Here is an 11475-nt window from a genome sequence, read left to right as displayed (position 1 = left end):
TAAATTTATTAAGTTCTTTTTTATTACAAATACATGTATTCTTTTTTTTTTTTTTTTTTTTTTTTTTTTACAAAAAGGAATTGAAGGAAGATTACAATCTACCATTTACAAACTTGAGTTACTTTCCTCTAAGATTGTGGAGTACATTTACACTTTTTAAGCTATATGTGATTTGATTTTTCTTTTGAATTATGGTGTTTTCAGGTTATATTTAACCATTTTTGTTTCTTTATCTCCAAATATAGAAAAAAATAATGCATCTTTAAATACACTCTTCAACCATCTACTTTCAACCTAATTAGTCTAAAAATTGGTTCAACTTTATACATACTTTATTTAGTTAGATGATTTTATTTATTAAACTGATAAATAAAATTTCCTATCTAATTTATTTATAGCTGAATACAAAATGATTAAAATTCATAAAATCTAGTTGTTATTGCTTTTAGATATTGGCGTTTTCTTTAGGTTGTTAATGGTTGTTTCGGTTTGATATTCGTCTTCAACGATCATATTTTATATTATATCACACATTAACATTATATATTATAGTGTAGATTTTTTCTAGGGGAATGTGGTCCTGTATATTTTTCGGTGTGAAATGCATGTTCCACAATTTTTTCTATATGCTTCACGCATCTTCATGAATAACCATATTTAGGCCTTGGGATTATGAGTGATTTATACTAGGGTAGACTATTCCAAAAATATACTATGAGATAACTAATATTTATTTTTGTAAACTATTGTTGTAAGGAAATAAATTGAAAAACTAGAGCAATTATTGTACAATCTCATTTGATATTTTTTTTCCGACATGGGTCCCTAAAGTAGTATTTGGTCCACATTTAGTCCTTATTACATGCTATTGTCCATTCCATGAGATATGTAATTGTTTGCCCAATATGGCATATGACACGTAGATGATGATGTGGCAAGAATGTCCGTAAGGGTCCGTGAAATTGTACTTTTCCCATTTCTTTCTCTGGACGATTTGATCTTTGCAATACAATGTCATCCTAATCGACTCGAAGGAGCTACAGGAATAAAATTGAATATCAATGAAACTCTCCATAGGGATGTAACTGGAAAGGAATCAAAGATTACAATTAGTTGGAGTAAGAATAACATAGGTCAAAGGTTTAGGGACTGCCCTAATTGGATGGTCATGTCGTCCTTCTTATTTTTTAATGGAATTTTGTTAATTTCTTATCCAATATGTAGGATCCAAGTAAGAAATACAAATACTTCAATTGGATTGACTTCAAACTTCCACATGTGCATTATGTGGGTATTATGAAGAAATTGAAGGCAAGACCAGTGAAAATGTATTTAAAGCTTAAAGTTGTGGGAAATGAGTTGACTTCATACAAAAACTAAGATTGAAAACATGGATAAAGAAATGGCTCTACATAAGTCCAAGATTGACGTTGATCTTAAAAAATGAGAATGTAATCAGAAGACAAGAAGTCCAAAATAATTAGAAGTTTATGGATTATATTTTGGGAGTGTAATTGTAGTGATTTTCTTTTACTTGTTTATGTAACGGGTTCATGTAATGTAAGATGTAGTTTGATGTTAATGTAACATTTTATTTTGGTATACTTGGTTTTCCATTAAGTTTATACAAAGCACAATGCTATATGTTAAGTTATGGAGCCTGATATTCCCTTTGAGCTCATAGGATAGTTTATGTATTAGTTTCGACATCAGAATATGAAGTTGTAGAGTAGGACCACTGTTGTAGAGTGGTTATGAGGTGACAAAGTAAGGATGTAGTGTCCAACATACCATAACTACGGTATCTCCACACAACAATTACGGTATCTCGAAGGGTAGTTATGGTGCCTGATCAATGTGCCAGAGTCGGCGATGTTTTTTAGGCCTAGCCCACAAGAAGATTTAGGTCATCTCGTTCATATAAATATATCTCTCTGTATAAATCTAACCCTAAGATCGAAAGCATGTGTGACGACTATTATTAATTAAAATTCTTTCTATTTGTTTTGTAGACGTAGGTCGGTTTCTCTGATCGAGTGAACCATGTTAAATCCTTATGTTTTTTTTATTATCCGAATCTTTAATTGTTGTGTGATTGTGTTTATGTGTTTACCGAAGTGCTTAATCATATTAACGAGTATAAAGATTGATCTAGATGTCTCATTGTGATAAACCAAAATATGCACATATATAAAATCTTGAAGAATTTCAAGATGCAAGACTCCAAAACAACTCATACATATGCAACATGGTTTAAGATTGATCTAAACTCAATGTCTTAGTTCTAGTGTGAAGCTAGATGATTTGAGTCCAATATGCTTCAACTATAGGATCAATTATCTATGTTATGTATGAGGCCTAATGTGTCATATGCCTTAAGCATGGCAAGTCGATATCATGCCCATCAGATGGCAGTCAAGAGCATTCTCAAGTATATGAGAAGAAAAGAAGACACGTTCTTGATATGTTGCGGTAAAGAAAAGATCAGAGTAAGAGTTACACGTGTGAAACTTTTTCAAACTGAAAGAGGCGATTCATGTTTACAATCATGATTTGTGTTCTTATTGAACAGAGAAATGGTGACTCAATGAAATTCCAAGGTATATATTGTAACTAAATGATTTTTTTTTAACTTATGGTAATGAATTGGTATGTATAATACCTAACTCGATATTATGATATGATTGGTTTTTATATTTATGGTAATTTATTATTTTTATGACCAACAATTTCAATTCTTTTATCATTTTTATTATCATGTGATTCATTACAAATAACTTTTAAACTCTATCAATTTGATTTTTTTATTATATTTAATCATTTTAATTATTATAACTCTTCAACTTCCAATAATTTGGTACATTTAAAATTTATTCGTGTATGTTTACCATGAAATGGCAATCACTCAAAAAAAGATGTCATACTTAAGAACTTAGCTAGATGTAGAAAGGTAGAATCAAAAGATTGATCAAGTAGACGTTCATTTCCATAGAATTTGACATTTCTATTTTGATAACACCATGATTTGAGATTATGTAAGAAAATATCATTTTTGATTGGAAGCATAACCCTTAAGAGTACACATGAGAGATCTATGTTCAAACTTGCCCATTGGAATTTTGGCAGCGTCCAATAATTTTGATATAAGTGTATGATATTATAGTTTTGTAAAGATACGCATGATGTATACTAAAGTTTAAGAATGATGACAAAAGTCTATTACCGATGTATATAATTATAAGAACCCTATAATCTCAAAATTGTATAGAAAAATGAACATCGTGTATGTCGGTAGATACCCTCATGATTAGATGAAAAATGAAGTTGTTGGTTAGCAAATTCTTTTTCATGATGAACAAATACTTTGTATTTTGAAAAAAAAAAAAAGACTTTAGAGGAAGATTTTTTTTTTAGAAATATAAATGATTATTCTGAAAAGTTTAAAAAATAGAAATGTTTTTTTTTCTAAAAATAAATAAATTAAATAAAATAGTACTTTTAGATAAATGGTTAAAAATATAAATACTTTTCCAAAAATTTCTATAATTCATATAATAACATAGACATTGGTTTAAATCATTTAAATTTAATATGATGTACAAACTTCCCTGTCGCTATTTCGCTTTACATTGGAGCTTTAATGCAACAAAGCCTGCGAAACCTAGACGAACTTTAATGCAACAAAGTCTAAAGCAAGATGACTTAAAATAGAGATCATCGCCATTGTCTATTCGTCATTATCCACATCATTCCCTGTTCATCTTTTCTTTCATAAATTTCTTCAGATCGTTTAATTTTGTCTTACGCCACTCAAACACAAAATCCACATCCAACATTTCCTATTAAAGATTTTCTTATTCAAAAATCGTTTCAATTTTCGTAAGATTTTGAGGTAAACCATTCAAACCCAGATAGAATCAGGGGTTTTTCAATTTATTGGGCGAATTAATGATCTTCATGAGGTGGGTTTTTGTTCTTCAATGGGAAATGTAACCTCAAACGTAGCTGCAAAATTTGCATTTTTCCCACCTTACCCACCAACGTATGATGTTTTCAAAGACGAAGATGATTCAACAAATGGGGAAACAAAGCTTGTTTTTACAGGAATTACAGCAGATAGAAACGTTGATGTTCATTTGCTTGATACAAAGGGCGGGAACAAAATTGTTGCTACCTTCTGGAAACACCCTTTTGGGAGGTTCACCCTTTTGTACTCTCATGGCAACGCTGCTGATTTGGGTCAAATGAAAGAGCTCTTTCTTGAGCTTAGAGCTCACCTCAGAGTCAATATTATGAGGTATTTCAAAAATATGTTTCAGTTTTGTAACTTTTGTTCATGTGTCTTTGTTTTTCGATTTTAGGGACGATAATCAAATGACAATTTCTGAAACTTTGATTTCCTTAATGTTTATTGTTATAGAAATAAGTTTCAATTATGTTACTACTGTTTGTTTCTTGGTTTTATTAGGGATGATAATCATGCGTATTTCTGAACATTCCATTTCATCAAATTCTTATTGTTAGAGAAATATTTTGAATTGTGTTTGTATGTGTTTGTTTCTTGGTTTAGGGATGATAATCAAATGGGTATTTTTGAAACTTCCATTTCTTAAATGTTATAGCTGCAAAAATATGTTTCCATTGTGTTCATATGTGTTTGGTTCTTTGTTTTTGGGATGATGATCAAAATATTGGGGTTTTTAGTTAGTTTAATGTTTATTCTTAGGGTTTTTCTTGGACACCTTTATGTTTTATATATGTATGTGTAATTGCTAGTAATAAATCAATATTGTTTAATTATATAACAACATTTTGTGCTAATTTACTCCATCTATATATATGCTTATATTGCAGTTATGATTATTCAGGATATGGAGCCTCCACTGGCAAGGTAAGCCAAGATTCAAGATGGTTTTGGTTTTGGTTTTCTCTTCCGTTATGTTACTGTTGAAGGGTATTTTAGACATTTAACCAATAATCATTTTTTTTTTGTGTGTTTAGCCATCTGAATTCAATACATACTATGACATAGAGGCTGTTTACAATTGTTTAAAGAACAATTATGGAATCAAGCAAGAAGACATGATCTTATATGGACAATCGGTTGGGAGTGGGCCCACATTACACCTGGCTTCTCGCCTACAAAAATTGAGAGGTGTTGTTCTACATAGTGCTATTCTTTCAGGAATACGCGTTCTCTATCCTGTCAAAATGACATTCTGGTTCGATATTTTTAAGGTAATTCCCAAATTACCCTTCAACTATTTGTCCACCAATTCATTTTGTTCAATCCTTTTTTGTTTTGTTTTTGATACAGAATATCGACAAAGTACAAAAAGTCAACTGCCCGGTTTTGGTCATACATGTAAGTCAACTAACCACATAAATCATATAATAGCAAAGAATCTTTTGGTTATTTTTATGTCATTTGTTTCATTGTTGATGTTTTGAATGATATATAGGGTACAAAGGATGATATTGTTGATTTTTCACATGGGAAAAGATTATGGGAACTTGCAAAAGACAAATATGATCCATTGTGGGTCCAAGGTGGAGGCCATTCTAACCTTGAAAGTTTCCCTGAATACATAAAACACATGCGCAAGTTTATAAACACAATGGAGAAACTCTCCTCAAAACAGAATAAACAACGCGTTTCTTCAGTCCCAAATATCAAACAAGTCAAACACAACAGATGCTTGAGATTTGGAAGAAGATGATGAAATAATGATCACGGATAATCAAATCTTTCGTATATCTCTTTGATTCGTGTTTTTGAAATGATCCTTGTGTTTTCGTGTTTATGTTTGTGTATTTGATCACGAGTGTAATTAGATTCTTTATGGAGATGTTAGATTTGTTGTTATGGCAATGAAAATTTTAAATTTTGAAAGCAAGATTGGAAATGAATCAAGAATGTGATGTTTTGATAAAATTTAAAACGGGGTGATTTTTATTTTTTATTTTTTTTAATGAAGACAGATTCAACTCATTTGACAATAGTTGTTTTCTTTGAAATTGTATATCCAATATAAATATTAGAGATTTTATGGCTTTCCACCCTAAAACACCTGTTTAACTTTTGAGAGAAAACCAATCATCATTCTTATGAGTTATGAATATATTAACGAGAACAATGCAATTTCTGCATGAATCAGTAACTTTGAATCGACTTCCAACAACATAAGGTAATTTTTAACGTATGAACCTATTTGAGTCAATTGGACTAATATCATAAAAGTCCTATATTTTTACCACTAAACTGGATAAAGCCCTTATTTTAATTTTTTGTGGACTGTAGACACGATATTTTCGTGGAATTATCACTTGAGAGCTAATACATGGTAACCTCTTCTATCTGGTCACCACTAACCTATTCCCTAGCCATCACCTTTCACAAACCATCATTGATAAATGGTTTCATGCATTCGAGAGGGGTTTGACGCTAAGAAGGGTTTCACAGTCCCCAATTTCGTAATTTGAAGCTCTGAAATCGTTGGTGAAGTAAGGTGGAATAGAAAGGTACGTGTATGGAAACAAGAAATTGATGATTCTGAGGATGGTTATCTTCGTCTATGGAGTATGGAGTTCCAAGTTTGAACTAACAAGTTGTTTTTTTTATGAAACAGATGGCTTCTACTTCTGGAACTAAGAAGCTTAAAGGGCCTAAGCTCCCTGCGTCACAACTAGAAATTTCACGTCATAACCAAGTCCAAGAGTCTTGTATATGCAAGTGTTTTAGATTTGATACAACTATGATATATAATTGAAGTTCATATTACCCTAAGCCCTAATGATTATAGCACATCAAATAAGGATGATGATGTAAACATAAAGACTTGTGTATATGTTACAATCTTGAACATTTGAATTATAAGGCCAACATAATTAAGTGCTAAGACCACGAACCTCCTTAGTGGGCCCCTTTGGGGGCGTAAACAACTTTAATAAACCAAAGTTAGGTCGTGAACACCTTCTTAGATAGTGCCTTGGGCGTAAACTACTCCATGATGTGATGTTTGGGCGTAAACTACTCCATGATGGGATGTATGGGTGTAAACTCCTTAAAGAGACAAGGCTTGGGCGTAAACACCTTTGGTGGACCACATATAGGGTGTAAACTCATGTGTTTACGCCTAGGCTTGAAGGATTTGAAGTGTTTACAGATTATGAGTTGTCTTTTGCCACTTTCCCATGCAAATCTCAGTAAAACATGTATTAACCACCAATAACAAAACTTTATCCATTAGTAATCCAAGAAAATATCAAATCATTTCCTTATCCCTTAAGATGAACGTAAACCCCATTCCTTCTTTCACCAAACTCATTTTCACTTACTGAGAAGTCCGTGAACACTCTCAAAGAATTCAAGCCAAGTTCCAGGAATCTTATTTCTTCACTAACTCTTCTAAATCCTTGTAAGTATTTCGTGCCTAGCTATAGATTTTACACGTTACTTGGTTGAAATTCTTCCTAATCACACATAAATTTATGTGTTAACAACCTTAGGGTATCAAAGTCTCCAAGAAATTCATCAAACACTCCAAGTGTTCTGGGCTCCAAACCTTCACCCCATCACTTCCACTACATCTTTTCCCTACACAAGGTGAGCTTCATACCCCACTCTTTTCAAGTTTTCATTCTTTTTTTAGGGGGGGGGGGGGGGGGAATACAAGTCAAATCTTGTTTAAATCCTTGGATAATTGCATCCACTCATATGATTATATGTTTATGTGTGTTGAAAATTTGAAATGATATTATTTCATGTTAATAATCCATAAACTTGAGATTTTACAAGTCTCATGTAGTTAGAACTAAGCTATCTTTGTATAGATCTACATATTTTTGTATTATATTATGCATAAAATGAAGTTACTAGGTAAAATATGATGAGTTATACTCAAAATGGTAACTTGGTGGTTAAAAATACTTTTACCTTTAAAACTTGTGTAAACATTGAAACATAATTGATTTTATGGATTAATATGAGATTTTGGTGGAATTAGTGAAAATATTTTAGTCACAATAAAAATAGAATATTTTTTTTGCAAAGATTCCCACAAAATTTTGGGTATGTCAAAACACCCTACAAAACTTGGTTATTTTTCAAGATAAATAAATGTTGCTAGTAAAACAATCATGTTATGATGATACCATTTCAAGGGTTTTAAACTTAGTATATTATGTCATATTCATAACATATTGCAAGTTGACAAACTATTAGTGATTATTTATAATTATTAATATAAATAATTTTATCAAGTCGGTATACAAAACAAAGTTTTTATGACAGTAATATCCGCGTGTCATAAACTGTCTATCATAAAACTTTCAGAAATACAAGTAATAAGCTATATGTCATAAAGCAGTAAAACGCGTGTCATAAAGCTGCAGTCATAACTTTACACAAGGAAAACATTATTTGCATTATTTAATAATGGGAGTCAAAACTCGCGGAAATTCCGTTAAGGCTCTTGTGAGATTTGTTTTTCTTTTTGTCTTCACCATACCTACCTAGTATACATTGTAAGTCCTGTAGTTATAACCAGAGTCTCCTGGAGGGGGAGCGGGATAAATGTGTATAGATCTATACGAGGTTGACACCCCACACCTGTGCTGTTCGTTATAGCTAGATAGGCCAGTCTAAGGTGACAAATATCTTTCATAGTAGCTGACGCCTGAAGAACGTCAGGACAGACGTTCTCGTCATATTAGTATGGTTATAACAACTCACATAGAGTAGGGTCCTATTAACATTGGAATTACGAGGAATATACACTCCATTAGTTTTATAAAATACAAAACTATGTTTCGCATATTTTGTAAACTGATTTCACAACTCCGGTCTTAGGGTTTAAAGACCACAACACTTTTATATACAGAAGATATATGATTTTCTGGGATCACACTCTTTTTAATACAAAACAAAGGAAAATAAGGAACATGCATGCAAATATACACGGTTTTTGGAACGAGACCCACAAACTACTTTTTATAGAAAATATTAGATTTTCTGGAGCTTTACAACTTATTATGAACAAAGATAATGCAAAGTTTTCTACAACTATGCTTATGAACTCACCAACATTCTATGTTGACGTTTTTCAAAACGACTTGTATTCTCAGGAACTTAGTGAACAGGTACTCGAGCCTCGGATCTGGATATGTTACTATCTTTAGAGACATCATACTTTTTGGTGATTTTTGTGTAATCGAAGAACAAACACACTTTGTAAACAATGAATATTGGTGTATTGTATTGTATGGAGTTTGGCTATGTATCATTTATATTCAACTGTTATGATATTACACAATGACGTCAACCGCCCCCGGACACTTCCGCCGTCCTGGTTTGGGGGTGTGACACCCTGAGAATACATACCTTCTAGACTCTGACTCCGATGATGATGCATCTAACTTTAGCTTCTTGGATTTTTCTGAAGAAGCTTTCAAAGCCCCCTCAAAACTATGTGATGATTATTTTCTTAACTTATTGTATGACGGAAACATATTAAGGAGGAGTATTGATGGAATGGTAGATGATGGAGACACACCTGGTGTCCAAAAAATGAGCATGCCCACTTAGATGAGGACGATGAAGATGTTGGTGTCGGATATAGGGTGCATGATCCTAATGTTGACTGGAAAGAGATGGGGCCTCGATTAGGAGATTGTTATGAAGCACCTGCTCAACTCAGGTTTGCTTTAACTAACTATACAGTCCATGGAGGATACAAACTTTATTTTGAAAAAAGTGATAGAGTGAGGGTTATATAGATAAGTGTGGTAGTGGAAGCAGTGGCAATAAAAAAATGAAGTGTCCATTTAGGGTTGCAGCTGGATGGAAGTACAATGAAAGGACATTCCATATTAAATTTTGTAATGAAATTCATCTGTATGCTAGGAATTATCACTTTGGTTCCCTAGTTACTAGCATTTGGTTAGCCAAACACTACCTGAAAGATGTAATCGTGAAGCCCAAGATGACATTGATAGAGATGCAAGCAGATGTGATACAAAGGTTTTCAGTGAGTGTATCTGTTGGGAAATGTCAAAGAGCAAGGGCTATTACAATGGGGATGATAGAAGGGAAGTTAGAAGACCACTATGCCAAGGTTTGGGACAATGCAACTGCAATTAGGTTGAGTAATTCGGGTACAACTTGCTTGGTGGGGGTAGAAAGTAATCCGGGGTGTAACTATTTCAAGAGGTTTTATGTTGGCTTCAAGGCTTTCAGAGATGGATGGAACAAAGGATGTAGAAGGGTAATAGGACTAGCTGGTAGTTTCTTGAAGGGGCAGGTAAAGGGGGAGATTTTAACTACTATTGGGAGGGATGCAAACAACCATGTCTACCCACTAGCATGGGCAGTTGTGAATTTTGAGAATAAGCACAACTGGACCTGGTTCACTGGGAATTTGGTTGCTGATTTGGATCTTGGTGCTGGCAATCGACTGGTTGTTATCTCAGACCAACACAAGGTACCAACAACATATATTAGTATACAATATATATTTCTATGTAACACTCATTTATTTTTACATGTGTTGTGTTTGTTTGTTAATTATAGGGACTTCTACAAGTTATGGCAGACGTACTCCCCCATGTTGAGCACAAACAATGTGCTAGACACATCTTTGCAAACTTTAGGAAGAAATTCATAGGATTAGAGCTAAATAATTTGTTCTGGGAAGCTGCTATGAGTACAATGGAAGGGGACTTTCTTGCTACAATGGAGAAGATAAAGAAGATAACAGAAACATGATAAACCTATCTTATGGCAAGGAAACCTGAAACCTGGTGCAGAGCCTTCTTTTCTCATGGGTATGCTTGTGAAGCAGTAGAGAAGGGGTCGCAAAATGTTTCAATGGCATGATCAAAGAAATAAGGAAAAAGCCTCTACTTATAATGCTTGAGGAAATAAGGATTCCCTTTATGAAAAAGGTTTTATCATCAAGGTCAAGAGGTAGCCAAATGGAGGGGTAATTGTGGGCCTAACATACAACTGAAGATTGATGAATTTGGGAAAGATATAAGGTAATATAAGTTTTTATGGGCATGTATCCAAATGTATTATGTATTTATTTTTTATGTGTATACTTTGTTTGTTTTGTGTGTAGGTTGTGGACAGTGGTGCCAAGTGGTGGTGATGTGTTTGAGACTAGGTATGGCTACAATGGATACAAGGTTGATTTAGCTACTCACACTTGCACCTACGACTTGTGGGTGTTGTCTGGCATACCATGTGTGCATAGTCAAGCTGCAATCAACTATATCCACAAAGATCCAAGTAAATTCCTTTATTATTGGTTCCACAAGGACAAATATGTTGCAACATACAGTCAGAACATACAACCTGTAGGTGGAAGCAACTTGTGACTAAGGACTGAGTTTATTAAACCATTACCACCCTCAGCTAGAAGGATGCCTGGAACACCTCACAAAGGTTAAAGGTTCCTAGGAATGTGAGGTGTG

The 11475-nt window shown here is 33.2% G+C and overlaps 2 protein-coding genes across 2 annotated transcripts; both read left to right on the top strand.

The window, feature by feature from the left end:
* Positions 1-3626: 3626 nt before the first annotated feature.
* Positions 3627-5897, top strand: LOC145116584 (uncharacterized). Its single transcript, XM_079052917.1, has 5 exons — positions 3627-4297; positions 4855-4891; positions 5002-5238; positions 5318-5365; positions 5463-5897. The coding sequence occupies exons 1-5, from the start codon at positions 3981-3983 to the stop codon at positions 5718-5720; spliced, it is 897 nt and encodes a 298-aa protein (XP_078909043.1). The 5' UTR covers positions 3627-3980; the 3' UTR covers positions 5721-5897.
* A 4086-nt stretch (positions 5898-9983) lies between these two features.
* Positions 9984-10765, top strand: LOC145112797 (uncharacterized). The gene is made up of 2 exons (XM_079048918.1): positions 9984-10481; positions 10571-10765. The coding sequence occupies exons 1-2, from the start codon at positions 9984-9986 to the stop codon at positions 10763-10765; spliced, it is 693 nt and encodes a 230-aa protein (XP_078905044.1).
* The last annotated feature ends 710 nt before the right edge of the window (positions 10766-11475 follow it).

Source organism: Lactuca virosa, chromosome 5 (assembly GCF_052849685.1).
Source record: "Lactuca virosa cultivar CGN04683 chromosome 5, Lactuca_virosa_CGN04683_v6, whole genome shotgun sequence".
Lineage (NCBI taxonomy): Eukaryota > Viridiplantae > Streptophyta > Magnoliopsida > Asterales > Asteraceae > Lactuca > Lactuca virosa.
Note: the sequence above shows the minus strand (reverse complement) of the source record. Positions and strands in the feature narration are given on the sequence as shown.